The sequence below is a fragment of the Larus michahellis genome, chromosome 1 (genome assembly GCF_964199755.1).
Source record: "Larus michahellis chromosome 1, bLarMic1.1, whole genome shotgun sequence".
Taxonomy (NCBI): domain Eukaryota; kingdom Metazoa; phylum Chordata; class Aves; order Charadriiformes; family Laridae; genus Larus; species Larus michahellis.
In genome coordinates this window covers 91519104-91534401 of record NC_133896.1, presented here as the reverse complement: position 1 = coordinate 91534401, position 15298 = coordinate 91519104, and the positions used below count along the sequence as shown (strand labels likewise).

The window sequence follows — 15298 nt, the reverse complement described above, 5'->3', positions numbered from 1 at the left end:
TGTGGGTGAGTGCTGTGAATGCAAGTTAGGGGAAGAAAACAAGAATTGTTGGTGAGAAAAAGAAAAATACCGCCAGTAGGGATCAGACACAGAAGGGGAAAAAAAAAAACCCTCACCTTCTATTAAGAGCTCGAGGATAGCTGAGGACTGGAGTTCATGGTGGTTTAGATTGTTACTGCTGTTACCAATGCTCCTTCTCACTTTGATAAAGAACAAGCAGGATTTGTGTTGCCCAGTCCGCTACAGGTAGTCTTCCAGCCCCGCAGCTGCTTCTCTGAATGTTTTTATACAGAGGGAGAGGTCATCAGGTGGCTGACCCTTTTTAATCCTGGTCGTTTCTCGATTTGCTACGGTCTTCATAGCTCTTTATGGAGCAGCAGGACATAAAATCTTCACGGTCAGTCCAAACAGGTGCTGAGCTCTGGGGACTGCAGTGGCGTGGTGTAAGGAAATGGGATTGGCAACAGCATTATTCTGTGGTAAGGATCTGGGCAACCACGGTAGTCCAGGACTGTCCTGGTGTCCCATGGCCTGACAGAGATCATCTTGGCAAGTCCCCGGAAGGTGGTCTGTCTGCCTGTTCCCCAAGCCCAGGTGGCCCTTCGCTCTGCACTAGCAAGCGAAGTACGATGTGCAGAATGGCAAAACCTCCTGCCTCAAGTCGTCTCAGTGCTGAGAATTAGAAGCGACAAATGCAAAGCCGATTCTCCGAAAGGGCTCCAGGTGGGATGCCCTAAATGTGAGGGAAACACAGAACAAGGAAGTTGGTGTCTGGGCAAGAGGGTAGGCAGTATAATGGAGGAAATGATGAGTGAGATATTGAAGACTCAGCATCTGCTTTTGTAAAGGCAAATCCTGTCTTGTAAAAATGAGTTTTTTGAGGGACTTAGCAAGCTTGTGGATAAAGGAGGCCTGGCTGATACAGTTTCCTTGGATTTCCAAAATAAATTATTTGACAAGATTTTCTCACCAAAGTCTTTAAATAAAGCTAAAGTCGTGGCATAAGAAAGAAGATGATGTTTTTGTTGGGTAAATAATTAGTAGAAAATAGGAAATGGAATGTGGGAATAAACACCCAGTTTTTACAGCAAAGGGAAGTCATCATTGATGAGATCACAGTGGCCTAACCTGAAATATACGCTGTTCAGTATATTCCCAGGTGACCTGGAAACAGAGCTTGTGTGGTGAGGTGAGAAAATTGGCTGATGGTAGAAAGTTATTGAGGATAACAGGTTGGGAGCTGACTGTGAATAACTGCAGAAGGACGTTATGATAACGAATGAGTGGGCAATAGAACCGCAGGTGAAATAGAACTACAGGCGTATGGAAAACCGTGTTCATGGAGAAGAATAATTCAAAATTTACATACAAAACAATGGACTGTGAACTAATTGTAACCTCTCTGAAGTAAGCCTGTGATCATATGTAAGTCCACGCAATTGTTAGCTTAATGCTTGGTTATGGCGAACAGGTAGCAGAAATCATCACTGTGTCTCTCTCTCTCTACGTATATGTATATGTTCATGTCTCACCAGCATCTTGAGCACTGCAGTTCTGTGCCACCCTTCATCTTTATCTCCAAAACAATACAATAGAGTTGGAAACATCTTGGAGGCGGACAGCAAAGATGATCGGAGGTGTAGAAAAGCTCTGTACGAAGAACACCTACATAGGGTTGGAGTCTTCAGCCTGGCAAAGAGCTGAGGAAGGATATGGGTGTTACGGGTCCAGCTTGGAGGGGGCAAATAGGAATCAGTCGTTGATTTTTCTATCTTTACAACAACCAGATATTAATAAAAATGGGCAGGGAGCAGGGTATAAGCAAGCCAGAGGAGGGAGTGTGTTTCTGTAGCTGTGCAGTGATGCTAAATTTGTTATGGATTTGACAGTTGACTCTACAAGTAGCTGCTAACAGAGACTTAGGGAGTACAGGGGGAAAAGAAACTCTATACAGGGCCTCTTCCTCTACCCTTCCTTCGACAACCATTTTGACCCATGGATCACCTCGTCCAAGCCCCTGCTCGCAGCAGAGCTAAGCCCAAAGCTAGGTCAGGTTGCTCTCGGCCTTGTTCAGGCGAGTCCAGAATGTCTCCAAGACTGGAGAGTCCTCAGCCTCCCTGGGGACCTGCGGCAATGGCTGAACCCCCCTTGGGGGGGGGCGACTGTGCAATTTTTCCTGATCCCTCATCAGAATTTCCCTCCCTGCAAGTTATGTCTGTTGCCCCTCGTCCGCTTGCGGTGTCCCACAAAGAAGAATGTGGCTCTACGACCCCCAGTCCCCCTCTAGGTAGTCTCAGACGGCTGTCAGATCCCTCCTTCAGCATCTTTCCTCCAAGCAGAACAAACCCAGCTTCCTCCGGCTCCGCTGTGCTGCAGGCTCCTCACCGCCTTAGTGGCCTTATGCTGGATTCTGTCCAGCTTCTCGGCATCTCTTTTACAGTAGTCCAGATGTGGGTGTCTTTTAATTAGCTATTTCACTTATCTTCACCTCTAAATTTCTTCCTGTGCTAGCTGTGGCTTGGCTCCACAAAGGGATTTACAAGATGAGGTTCTACCATCTGTGTTGCACTGAAAGCCAAACAGCAGCGTAAGAGTAGTCTCTTTGCTGAAATCTCTTGACCTGTTAATTATATTAAGAAAGTATTTTAGCGGCTCAATTACAGTCTGCTGTTGCGTGCTGCAGCCATTTGGGAGAGCAACCTCAAAGATACGCAACCGATTGCTTCTCTACCGTGGTATTTCCCTCCCTTACCAGCAGGAGCTCCTCACTGGTAGTTTTTAATTAGGTGGCCCCGATCAAAAGACGCCGGTGGGCAGCTGCGTGCATCCAGTCCTTTCCGGAGCTGAAAGCAACCACAAGTATAAATTCATCCTGTAAATTATGTGATTTGGGATTTGTATCCACACAAATACTGACATGTGGGTTACGCCGCACCCCGTGGCTTGTCCTGCTGGAGGATACGGGATTCCATGAGTTCAGTGCTAACTCACCCTTTCTGTTCTGATCCCGACTCTTTGCTACCTTGTTTTTTCCCCTGTTCCCTGGTGTCTCACTAATGTTCTCTTCCTCGGACAGATTTGCTGCTTCAGCCAGTTCATAAGGTGTAGGAATGCCCAGGTTTTATTTTTGGCTGCCGTGGCTTCATATCCACCCTACATAATCTCATATTCTTTTGATATCAGGAGTTCTCTTTTGGGACTTCTGCCCAGAAGTTCCCGACATTTCTCCCCGAGCACTAAACGGTATTTCTTTCCCATGCCAGTGCTAGACTGGCTCTGATTTAGGTGCAGCAATTTAGGTGCAACTTCTACAACTTTTTGTAGAAGTTGTTCCCTTGAGCCACAAGTCTCTGTGCCTTTAAAGTCTCATTATGATTTTTTTTTTTTAAATATCATTTTGAAGTCAGTACAGCTGGATCCCTGCAGCTCACCACATCCCAGCACATCATGTGTGTGAAACCAGAAGTATTTCAAACGAAGCTGTTGTTAGGTGCCTGGGCTGCCTTTCTAGCAATGAAGTTTAGCTTCCCACTTGTCTCTCCTCTGCTTCCCTTTGTTGTTAGTTTCTGTCTTGGCCACGAGTTTTGTCTCGATCGTTGCTACCAACCTGTTCAGCTTTTTGCGGGATTTCCCAGTCTGGTGGTGTGCAGGGAAGTCTGCAGCTGCTGGTACTTGAAATGAGCAAGTGTCTCACCGTTCCTGCTGCCTGCACCACCACGCAGCGGGGGCTGAGATGGCCACAGGGAACAGCCTGGCTCCTTTGCCAGCGGGATTGCTCTCTTTGGCCACTGCTTAGCTTCACGAGCCCTGCAGACCTTGAAACCAGTCCTATGGGAAAGGGCAGGCAGGGGCCGTGTCTGGAAATGGCTAGGTAACTGGAAATGGTTAGTTTTCTTTCTTTTTATCTGGCTGTCCAGGTTGACAGCTTTGGCCTCATCGGTCTGCTGGGAGCTTGAAGGTCCCAGGCTAAGCTCTCTTGGTGCTGCGTGGGCCCGCTGAAAGTAGCCTTTCAAACTACCTCCCTCCGCTCGAGGCTGTCGCGTCCCCCAGCAGGCTCTTTTCAGGAAGGCAGCGGCTGTGCTTGGAGTGCTAGAGTGCCTGCACCTCCAAGTCTGCGCCTCTGGGTCTGCACGGATTCCCCCTGCGGCTCTACAGAGCCCACGTTGGGATATTTACCTGCCCGTAGGGCTCATCAGCTGGAGTATGGAGGCTTTGGTCGGGTAGCTGAGGGCAGCCCAGCAGAGCCGAGCCGCGTGGCTGGGCGGTCGTAACCTGTCCTAGGGTGCTTCGTTGCTCAATGTTTGCAAGCCTGCGCTACCCGCTTCAGCCTTGACGCTGTGTGGGTGACACCAGGCAGCCGCGGTCCCCTCGGCACCACGGCGAGGCCTTGGGAGTGGGGAGAACTTGTGGCTCTCGCTGGCCTTTTGGGGAAGAAGGGGAATGGGAGGATGTGCAGAACTGAGTTTTGTGAGCATGGCCGGGAGCTGAGATGCACTCGTGGAGTCAACCCTGGTGGGGACAGGAAAAAAAAAAAAAAAAGAAAAAAAAAAAAGACAGGGACCCAAAAACAACAGGGGGGATGGGGAGGAAAGAGACAAAAGGAGAAGCAGAAGTGTGTGCAAAGCAGCTCAGGGCTGGGGAGCGGATGGCTCAGAGAGCTTCCTGTTCCTGGCGCCGCGCGTGCCCAGCTGCGCAGGGGCTTGCGCCTGCCTGTGCCCACAGCGCTGCGCCGGGGACCAGAGATCAAGACGTGCATCCAGAGAGTGGTGGATGGAGAGGGTCTGAATGGACTGACAGTAGACGCCTGGAGAGATACATGGCCAGCTCCCAAGAGGCGCAGGAACAGCTTGGCATTGGGTGCTCCAGCACGGACCTCCGACTTCCCTTTTCTCGCCAGCGCGAACTGATTTTTCCTCTGTGTTTTTTGAGTTGCTCTGGTGGTAGCCACTTGGCCTGCTCTTCTTTCGCCCTCCACGATGGTGAGGTAAGAGGACACGAGAAGTGTGTGTGTGTAGGGAGGGGGACCGTGAAAGTAGGACAGATCAGAGGGCGGGGGGATCATCCTAGAAGGCATATCCCAATAGAAATCTTTCGTAAGCTGGGGGAGGTATCAGGTAGGAAGGGATGCTGCTGGCCACTGTCACCTATATGAGCATCTCTAGGGATGCTGACTGGGGACCATTCTTCACTGTACAGGTCACCACAGTAGCACCTGGCCTTTTTTATTCACTTGGGCTTGTTTTTATCTCCTCTCCTAGGTGGTTTCACCGTGACCTGAGTGGGCTGGAAGCTGAAGCCTTACTGAAGGGACGGGGTGTCCATGGCAGCTTTCTGGCCAGACCCAGTCGGAAGAATCAGGGGGATTTTTCTCTTTCAGTTCGGTACGTAACTTAGACCCCAACTTCTGTCTTTCCAGAGTTATATACGCAGAATGCTTAGACCCTCACATGTCCTGTGGCACCTTCTTCACCCTGTCCTTATTCCTTTGAGTTCTTTCCAAGCTGTAAAAGGACCTGAGCTTCCCAGCATCTTCTAGACCCCTCCCTCAAGTTGCCCCAGGAGCTTCCTTTTCCAGTCACCTCCTTTCACTGGGGTGGTTTGCTCTGGTTCCATGGCAGGAGGTAATGCAGAACATTTTCTGCCTCTTTTCTAGCTGCCTCACTGTGCATTATCCCACAGGGTTGGTGACCAGGTAACCCACATCCGTATCCAGAATACTGGGGATTTCTATGACCTGTATGGAGGGGAGAAGTTTGCCACCTTGTCAGAACTGGTGGAGTACTACACGCAGCAACAGGGCTCACTGCAGGACAAAGATGGAACCATCATCGACTTGCGATACCCGCTCAACTGTTCCGACCCCACTACAGAGAGGTACGGCGAAGGCAAAGCAGCTGGTGTGTCTGTGATGAGACCTCCTCTGTGTTTCATGGCCGCCTTTGTGCCTTGCCTGCATCCCCAGGGCAAACCCTGCAAAAAGTTTCTCCTCCCTCCCGTATCCTCCTGTGCTTCCATGGGGGCAGCATCCCCAGGAGTAGCTGGACGTACCTTAACCCATCACAGCAGACCAAATAGGGCTCTATTTTTACTTGTGGTTTCCTGTTGCCCTTGCTATTTATATACTGTTCCTAAAAGCAAAGGTTGTGGCGTTAGTTATGGGTCTGCCGCGGTATGGAGAGTGACCTGTTACGTGGAAGCCCTCAGCCTTGCCCCAAACCTCCTTGGTTATTCCAGGCCTGGATGACTCAAGTAGATGAGAGCGGGACCATGTTCCCCTGCTATTCCTAGCCTGCTTAGTCTCCTTCCTGTCCCCGCTTTGCATATGTCTCTGACAACCAAGTTCCTAAATCAAATCAGGTGGTTTTGCCCTTGCGTTGTGCTGTCAGGCGCTTTGATGCAGCGCGGGGAGCCGTCGTGCCCCGGCTCTGGGGCGGGCAGCTCCTCCTTGTGCTCCTGCAGACGGGGAGCAAAGATGGCCGGGGGGGACGCTCCTGGGTACACCCCTGCTGGCTCTGGGGTCAGGCTGCAGAGGGGCTCGCCTCTGCCTGCCGATTGTCCTCTCCACTCGCCCGTTGGGTTGTGGCCCTGCAGTTTCCTCCCTTCCTCCCTGCGGTTGGAAACTTCTGCTCCCCCCCCTCAGGCTCTTACGAAAGCTCCTCGCACTCGCTCCCCAAGTGATTTTCCATCACGTGTCTTCGAAGAGCTGGGCTCTACTGGGGGAAGGGAGGGAGGGATGGGAGCCATTAACCACGTCCTACCTGCGGAGGGGAGGCCCAGAGACCTCTTTGATGGGCAGAAGGGGTCAGCCATTCCCTGGGGGGCGTGTCTGAGCGCCGGCACATGGTGGCTGAACGCTTCTTTGGGGGGAAGTTCCGAAATTAATCACTGCCACGGAGTGAAAGTCACTGGCTACTTCTTGCCGTGCGTGAGGTGAGGATCAACAGAAGTTACTTGCCGAGGCACGATAACTGTCTGCCACATCTTCCTGTTGCAATGGGTCCTGGATGTTGTGTGGAGAGAGGAATGCATTGCCCTGGCCAGATGCAGGAGTGCATGAAAGCTTCTGTGACTGGGGCATGGCCTCCTGAACTCCATTTCAGTTCTTGGGAACCGATAGCCCTAACGATGTGAAGCTCACTGTAGATACCAGTACCGCCCCAGGCCTCCACTGTTAGCTGCTCCGTGGGCAGCAATCCCGCTCCCGCAGCTCTAACCAACACTGGCTCGTCTACTGAGCTCCAGCGTGGCCTTGATGGCAGTGCACGTGGTGACGTATGGAGCGTGGCTGGTCCTTGTTTCGGTACCCGACCCAGGCGGGAACAGGGAGGGGCGTTGCAAGTCAGCCCGATGCAACAGCTGCCTGCTTTTGAAATGCTGTTCGCCAGGGGAGATGGCCAAAACGGCTGTGTCTCCAGGTGGCCCCTGGGCTGACATGGGTCCAGACCCAGCAGAGGCTCCACCAGAAATGGGTACCAGGAGGAATGGGATGATTTACAGCATCTCTCAGCTTTCTACGGTTTGCATCTCTAGCTCCAGCTTCCAAGGGAGTTTTGTGGAGGCAGGACAGAGCTGCTATGAAATGGCCTTTAGCATCTCTACTTGGCAGCTCAGCAGCGCCCCCAGGACCTTCTGGTGTGGTCCAAAGAGACTGTGGAGCATGGGACAGGCGTGAGGAACTAGAGGATCTTCACAGAGACAACCTGGGTCACATCTGGAGTTTCTGCAGGGCCAGAGCCCTGCAGGAGGAGGAGAGGCCAGGATTATCCCATCTCCCAGCCTGCTTCTGGTGACCATCACTTGTACCCACACCACACAGTGCAGTGAGATCCCACCAGGCAGGCATAAACCTCCCCCAGCGACCTTTGTAGGTGGGAAGGGGCTTGGCAGCAGCTGTGCCATTTGCTTGTATCCCTCTGTGCCCTGGGTCCAGTCCTGCAGCAAGGCAGGGAACACCTCGGACAAATGGGGATGCTCCTCACCTTGTGCTGAGAGGAGAGAAGGAGCTGCTGACTGGGTGTTTGCATTGACGACAGGAACGCGCACATGGATCGACAACAGCGGTAAGTACCAGGAGCAGAATACGGGCTGCAGGTGGCTCCTGGTGGTCACTCCCACGGCTAGGCTGATTGCTGCACTGTGATGTGCCCAGAGAATGGGAATTATCCTTTGACTGAAGAGGTGACTGAGTTTCAGAAAGAGGGGTCACTGGGATGGTTCTTTAATGGATCTGATCTCAACACATTCATCTGGGTGCTGCTAAACCCAATGGAAGAGTTTCTGACTCATTGGAGGTTTATTTTGGTTTCCCTAGTGTTTGAGTAATGCTAAGAGACGCTGAAACCCAGGGACTACTCTCCCCAAACTGGTCTTCAAGCCAGCAAGCATCGCTTACCTGTACTTGTGTGTATCACGCTTGGTGTTTTCCCTCTGTATCCTCTGCTACCAGCATTCTGCTCCCTGGGTCCCTTCTACCTCCACCTCATCCCTTGCCCTTTCCTTTTCTTGTCAGCTCTCTACTTCTTTCTGTCTCATCTGCTTTTCCCAAAACCCTGCTCCTCCCTTGGCTTCCTTCCCTCTCTCTTTCCCTCCCCCCTGTCTCCCCTTTCTTTTCTTCCTCCCTCACCCTTCCCCACTGTTGCTGTCCTTCACCCATCAGCTAAAGGGCATCCACTTACCTGCATCTCCGCCTCTCTTCTGACCCTCTCTTATTTTTTCGTAGGTGGTACCATGGGCATCTGTCAGGCTCTGCAGCTGAGTCACTTCTCCAGGCCAAAGCCACCCCTTGGACTTTCTTGGTGCGGGAGAGCCTCAGCAAACCTGGGGATTTTGTCTTGTCTGTCCTCACTGACCAGCCTAAACCTGGGTCTGATGCCCCACCAGCTGGGGCGACCAGTGCCTCTGGGGCCCGGCTCAAAGTCACGCACATCAAGATCATGTGTGAGGTGAGCAGTTGGGAGAGCAAAAGGAAAGGGAGTAGAAGAGATCTCTGCTGATCTCTGACGATCGTTCCTCAAAAGCACGGGCCCTGTCAGCTTGAACACCACCAGCAGTGTTTCTGAATTTGGATCAAAGTGCTGTCACCTTTGGAGGTTCCTTATGCCCTCGCCCCAACCTGGGCGACCATGGGCAGTGCGGGGTGCTCAGACACGGGAGGAAGCGGGGCTCAGTGTGACTGAGTGCCCCAGTACAGGGAGCTTGTGGTGAAAGAGAGGGGAGGATTCACAATCTAATTATGAGTTCGTTGAAAGAGTTAAAAGTTCTTGGAGGAGGAGAGGGAGGAAGGGCATCTGCAAGGCCTCCACACTTAGTCTGAAGGATGTTACCAACCTGGCTGTCACAAGTTCTCCTATTTCTTTCATGTGGGATGATGCAGAGAGTGGAGGGAGATTTCAAGGACGGAAAGCAACTGACCTTAAATGAGAGCTGAGGGCAATATACCTTCTCTGGGCTTCCATCCACTGAGAACAGGAGTCGGTTCTTCAGAACTTAGTGTTCTCAGGGCACGCTACCATTTGACCTCCCTGCCAGATGAAATGCTTTTCTAGATAGCACAGGATGCTGCCCGTGGCTTTGCACCCCAGCGTTACCTTTTTCCTGAGCGTTAACAGCTTTGTCTATAGGAATGTTATGAGTGGGACGTTACACGTTCTTCCTCCATTTAGAATGGACGCTACACAGTTGGAGGTGCTGAAACGTTTGACAGCTTGGCAGATCTGGTGGAGCACTTCAAGAAGACTGGAATTGAGGAGATGTCTGGCTCCTTTGTGTACCTGAAGCAGGTAAATCCCATTTCCTCTCTTTCTTAGGGATCCTTGGGAGGGACCTGCTTGCTGTTTGTTTCTGCTTTGCGTCCCTTTCCTCCTTTTCTCCCCAGCACACAGAGGAGACTTTGGTCTCCAGCAGAGTCTCTCGTTCATGCTGACCCATTGTGTTTTCCCATCCCCAGCCCTACTATGCTACGAGGGTGAATGCTGCTGACATTGAGAATAGAGTGCAGGAACTGAACAAGAAGAGTCTATCTGAGGAGACATCCAAGGCTGGATTCTGGGAGGAATTTGATGTAAGAAACTGCTGAGGGACATTATTCTGGCTTTTTGGAAAGTCTCTGTGCACCGCCTCATTCTCCACCCTTGATTTCTCCCTGGACACAAACTCCCCAGGTGTCTTGTAAATTCTCGTCAATTTATCTCTGAAAGAAGTGTCTGTTTGGAATCTGTTCCTCTGGGGAGTGAGTGTCATCTTTAAGTGAACCCCGTAAGGTAGAAATGTGCTTTTTCATGTTTGGGAGAACGAGTCACCAAGACAGTAAGGGTGTAAACCTTGGACTTTTGAAGTCTAGGTTTGCTTTTCACTTCTCTGCTTCCCCCCAAGCATGCCCATGTGTCCCCAGCGTCTCCACTGTTCCTCTGAGTGCCCACCTCCCCTGTCATTGCGATCTTGCCATGACTATTCTCTCTTCTGCTCTCAGAGTCTGCAAAAACAGGAAGCCAAGCACCTGTTTGACCGTCATGAGGGCCAGAGACCCGAAAACAAGAGCAAGAACCGATACAAGAACATCTTGCCCTGTGAGTCTTCTCCACTATAAAAAAAACCAAACCAACAAATAGACACAGACAGGCAACGAAGAGCTGTCCCAGTCATCCCTGGCCCTGCCTCAGCCCACTCTGTCCTCCTGGGCGGGTTACGAGGTGTGCAGCATTGGGGATTTAAGAGATGATGAGAGAGGTCACATGTCCTTGAAGGAAGGAGGGAGGGATGTATCAAATTCCTCATGGTCCATCATAGCGGTAGAGAGGTGGGAGGATGGGGTGAGATCAGTCTGACTCCAGAGAAGGAGAGGTAAAGCTATGGGTCATGCTGCATGCACTTGGGTTACGTGAATGTGGTGGTGTGGGGCGGTGAAGGAGCTTCGGTGAAGGATACCCTGGGCACAGAGTATCTCATCGTTCTGTTTATTCTTTCACTGCATCCCAGTTGATCACTCCAGAGTCATCCTCCAAGGAAGGGACCCAAATATCCCTGGATCTGACTATATCAATGCCAACTACGTCAAGGTGAGACTCTTGAAAGATGGCTGTATGCCCAAAATGGGGGAGGGCCTGCCTGCTCCTGAAGCCCTTCTGATCCTGATCTCCCCTTGTCCACACTCAGAACAACCTGATCAGCCCGGATGAGCGCACCAAGACCTACATCGCTAGCCAGGGTTGCCTGGATGCCACAGTCAATGACTTCTGGCAAATGGTGTGGCAGGAGAACACGCGCATTATTGTGATGACCACACGGGAGGTAGAAAAAGGGCGGGTAAGTAGCAGTTTGTAGGTGCCTCGGAGCTGCCCTCTTTTCCCGTCCAACCACTGCTCTGCTCTTTATCTCTTCCCTGCCTTCTGCCCGTCCTCACCCTGAGCTCTCTGCCCACACAGAACAAATGCGTGCCTTACTGGCCAGAGGTGGGCAGCACGAAGGAATACGGTCCCTACCTTGTGGAGAACGCTGGGGAGCACGATGCATTGGAGTACAAACTGCGGCACCTCTGCGTGTGTCCGATGGATAACGTGAGTGTGCCTGGTCGAGGGCTGTCATGGAGCCCGTGGGCCTAACGGTCACTGTAGGCTTGGAAGGCTGGGAACTGCTGGGTGCTGTGGTGATGCTGCTGTTGTATCAGTCTTGGGGCTGCTGTTCCCACCTGGTTTGGGCTGGAATCACATTGCTGGAATCACCAAGAAGTGCGTGGGAGACGGAGGTTCCCTCTGGCTTCAGATCCGCCTCCCCCTGGGACAGAGGCCAGGGCTAGGGCTGGGTTGCAGTTTTACCAGTAGGGTGTTTTGTTATTATCAGGGTAAGGCTGTGCGTGACATCTGGCACTACCAGTACCTGAGCTGGCCTGACCACGGTGTACCCAGCGAGCCGGGAGGGGTGCTCAGCTTCCTCGACCAAATAAACCAGAAGCAGGAGAGCATCCCACACGCAGGACCTATTCTGGTGCACTGCAGGTTGGTACAGAGGCTGGGGTTTGAAGCATTCTCCATCCTTATTATAGGGTCAGGTGTAGAAAGTCTGTCCTGCTGCACCAGCTCTTCCCCGGAAGACTTGCGAGCGAAGCTTATGCCAGCCCCAGTATTTGCTTTTTCCTCTTTGATGCCCCCAAACCAACCTCTGCTGCCTGTTGGTGTTGCTGAGCACCTGCTCCAAGCGCCTCGTCCTTCCCCAGAAGCAGCTGCATTTTGTTTCGGCAGCTGCATTGCTCTGACCTCTGCTTGTCCTCTCCTTGCAGTGCTGGGATTGGCCGCACTGGGACTATCATCGTCATTGATATGATAGTGGAAACAATCTCCACCAAGGGTAAGAGGACCCCAAAGTGTCTTGAAGTGAATTGGCCTACCCAGTAGGGCTGTGCCCTTAAAGCCAGCTGCAAAGGGATGAAGGCTATCAGGTATCAGAGGGAGAGATCCTGCCACAGCCCTGAGAATGCTGTGCTGTCCTTGCTATGTGGCAGCTGCTGGACCTCTGCACCGTATCCACTAACCGTGGCTTCAAGCTTCCCTGAGCTGGGGCTCTTCCTCCAGGGCCAGACTTGGAAGATGCTGAGCAGGAAGGAGGGATAGGAGGTCCATACAGGAGTAAAGAGTATGGAGGGAGGTGGAAACCTTTTGATTGACCTCCGGTGTGACTGCTTTTGGTGGAGAATTGGGAGGGGGGGGTCAGTGGACACATCCATAAGCTTTTCTGGTGCCCCTTGCTAGGGCTGGACTGTGACATTGACATCCAGAAGACCATCCAGATGGTGAGGGCCCAACGCTCAGGGATGGTGCAGACGGAGGCCCAGTACAAGTTCATCTACATGGCCATCTGCCAGTTCATAGAGACGACCAAGAAAAAGCTGGAAGTTATCCAGGTGAGGAAGGGGACTCTACTTTCCTGTCCTGCGAGTTCAGGCCCTGCATGGTGCTGCCTCTGAGCCCAAGTGCTCCGTTTCCCAAGCTTTGAGCTAGCACCGGGACCTACACAGGCTACGATGGTGCACCACGGTTTGAGTCCCTTTAAAATTCAGGGGACAACATTAGCAGCTCAAGTATCAACCCCTTCTGAACCGCTAAATAGCAGTAAGATGTTTGGTTATTCTTTAATTTAAACTAAGCAGTTCTATATCACATCTCCGCCAACTGCTGTTTTGTTACAAGCCGAATCTAAGACAGGCGAAGACTTTGCCCTCTTCCTTTCCTTTTTGTCTTTCCCATCCTGGTCCTGCAGTTGCCTCCCATGCCCTTGTGGAAAGGCTTTTCTCCTACTGGCTGATAAGTGGCATCTTTTCTCTCTCCTTGTAGCCTCTGGCAGCATCCACTAGCTGCTGCTACCTGTTTAATATTCTTTAGCTGGCACGTGGTGCTCCCAGGCATTCCGGTGCCTCTAGAAATCTGTTGCCCCACTGTTCACCCCCCTACAAGGCTACATTTGCATCCCTGCTGCTCACCCCTGCGACAGCAGTGGGCAGAGTGCTCTGAGCCAGAGGACTTCAGCACTCCACCGAAATCCGCTGAGATCCTCGCGTGAAGCATTCTGGTTAAACAGCCAGAACTCTTCATGACTCCTCATGTGCTTCTCCCAGACCGCGCTTTTCCCAGCTCGGTTTTTCTCTCCTGTAGTCTCAGAAAGGCAAGCCGAACGAGTCTGAATATGGGAACATCGCCTACCCCCCTGCAGCGAGGAACGTGCACGGCAAGGTTTCACGAAAATCCTCCAAGTAAGAGCTCACCTAAACCAGAGGCCCAGCTACACCTGCCTCTGGCAATAGCCTCCCTGTTGGCTTGGCTGCCTTCTTCCTCTTGCTCACTTTTCCCCTTGTTTTTCCCTGGTCTTACAGGCAGAAAGAGGAGTCAACGGTTTATGAGAACTTGGGGAAAAAGGAGGAGAAGGTGCGGAAACAGCACTCCTCAGAGAAGAAGCTGAAAGGCTCACTAAAGAAAAAATAAGCATAAAAATAAGCAAGTAGCCCCATGGCGGGTTTTGAACCTGGGGTGCAGGGCTGGAGCTCACATCCAGGCTGTCCTGGCTTCGCATTCCTCGCGCTTGGGCCGGAACTAGGCCTGCCCTTTCTCTTCCGCGCTGCCTTTCAGTGCCCTGAGCCAGACTGCTTTCCAGCTCAGCTGACCGACTTCACTGTCCCTTGCCCTTGCCGGCCAGTGGAGTCTCCTGCTGCCCCTTCATCATTCATTAACGGGGCCGGGGTGGGGGTGGGATAAAATCACAGCCCTTCTTTCCTTTGCTCTCTGCACCCTGGGGCCCAAACACACCTCTGCTGTGTCGGCTCCAGCTGACTTCTTGAGGAAGAGCTAAGGACGCTCTTTACGGGAGCTACATCTCTGCCCGCTGCTGAGAGTTCGAGTTTACCCTGGTAGTGTTCCCTGAAGCCTCACCTTTTAAACTCTGGAGTTTTTGCCCCGTTTCAGCTCAGCTCCTCTGCAATTCAACAGGAAAATTCCTCTTGCCTTAATACCAACCCTCTGCCCTATCCTCCCTTTTCTACTTGATCTTTTGACTGGATGCTGTAAATATACCAGAATTCAATGTGATGGCCGTGTTTTCTCCTTTGTTTGTAAATAAACATGTATTTGTTTGAATGCTGAGTCACACTTTTTTTTTTTCCCCTGTAATTTCTCTTTGAGTATAGCTGTACTCCTGGCTTCACTTGCAGCCCTGCAAAGACTTGCAAGAATGGCTCTTGCTTAGTTTTCATCAATTCCTGCGGCCTTTGGACGCCCGAACAGAAGCTGTGACCAATTAGGGTGGCTTCTTGCTGTGACACTTGAGTGTTGGTAGTTGTCAGGTAAGCGAACACAAAACGTTAGCTGTGACAAACTCAGACACGGGGGGTTTTGCGCTTAAATTTTGGTATTTGGAAAAGTCATCTTCATGCCTCCAAATCATTAGTCTCCTCTGCCTTTGGTGGTACCCAGCCTGAGCTGGAGGGTAAGGCATAAGGGCTGCTTCAGCAAACAGCCTGACTGCTCCTTCCTAGATACTGCTTGGTAGAAACGAAACTTCATCTTCTGGAGAAGGTAGACCAGAGCACGGCCGTATTGTGACTTCACAGACGCTCGTCAGTCACCTGCCAGGAGGGACTAAAGCAGCTGGATTGTTTAGTCTGATAAAGAGGAGGCTGAGGGCTAAGCTACAACACACCTCACCTGCAACTACACAGAGGGCTGGTAAGAAGATGATGGTAGTGACATAATAAAACCAGAGGCAACGGTGCCAAATCGCAGCTTGGGAGGTTCGGGTTGAACGCTTGAGCCTGCTTTCA

General features: G+C 51.8%; 1 protein-coding gene across 1 annotated transcript; it reads left to right on the top strand.

Annotated features, from left to right (window-relative positions):
- Positions 1–3974: 3974 nt before the first annotated feature.
- Positions 3975–14227, top strand: PTPN6 (protein tyrosine phosphatase non-receptor type 6). The gene is made up of 15 exons (XM_074592217.1): positions 3975–4984; positions 5259–5381; positions 5680–5874; positions 8720–8942; positions 9663–9779; positions 9947–10060; positions 10469–10565; positions 10975–11054; positions 11152–11301; positions 11421–11552; positions 11836–11990; positions 12272–12339; positions 12741–12892; positions 13641–13738; positions 13859–14227. Exons 1-15 carry the CDS (start codon positions 4977–4979, stop codon positions 13965–13967), a joined length of 1821 nt encoding a protein of 606 aa, XP_074448318.1. The 5' UTR covers positions 3975–4976; the 3' UTR covers positions 13968–14227.
- Positions 14228–15298: the final 1071 nt, after the last annotated feature.

What these genes read in the sequence shown, in the direction of transcription:
- PTPN6 (XM_074592217.1), top strand. An exon ending in ACATCAAGATCATGTGTGAG is followed by an intron (nt 8,943 to 9,662) that starts GTGAGCAGTTGG and finishes TCCTCCATTTAG; the next exon opens with AATGGACGCTACACAGTTGG. An exon ending in GATTCTGGGAGGAATTTGAT is followed by an intron (nt 10,061 to 10,468) that starts GTAAGAAACTGC and finishes TTCTGCTCTCAG; the next exon opens with AGTCTGCAAAAACAGGAAGC.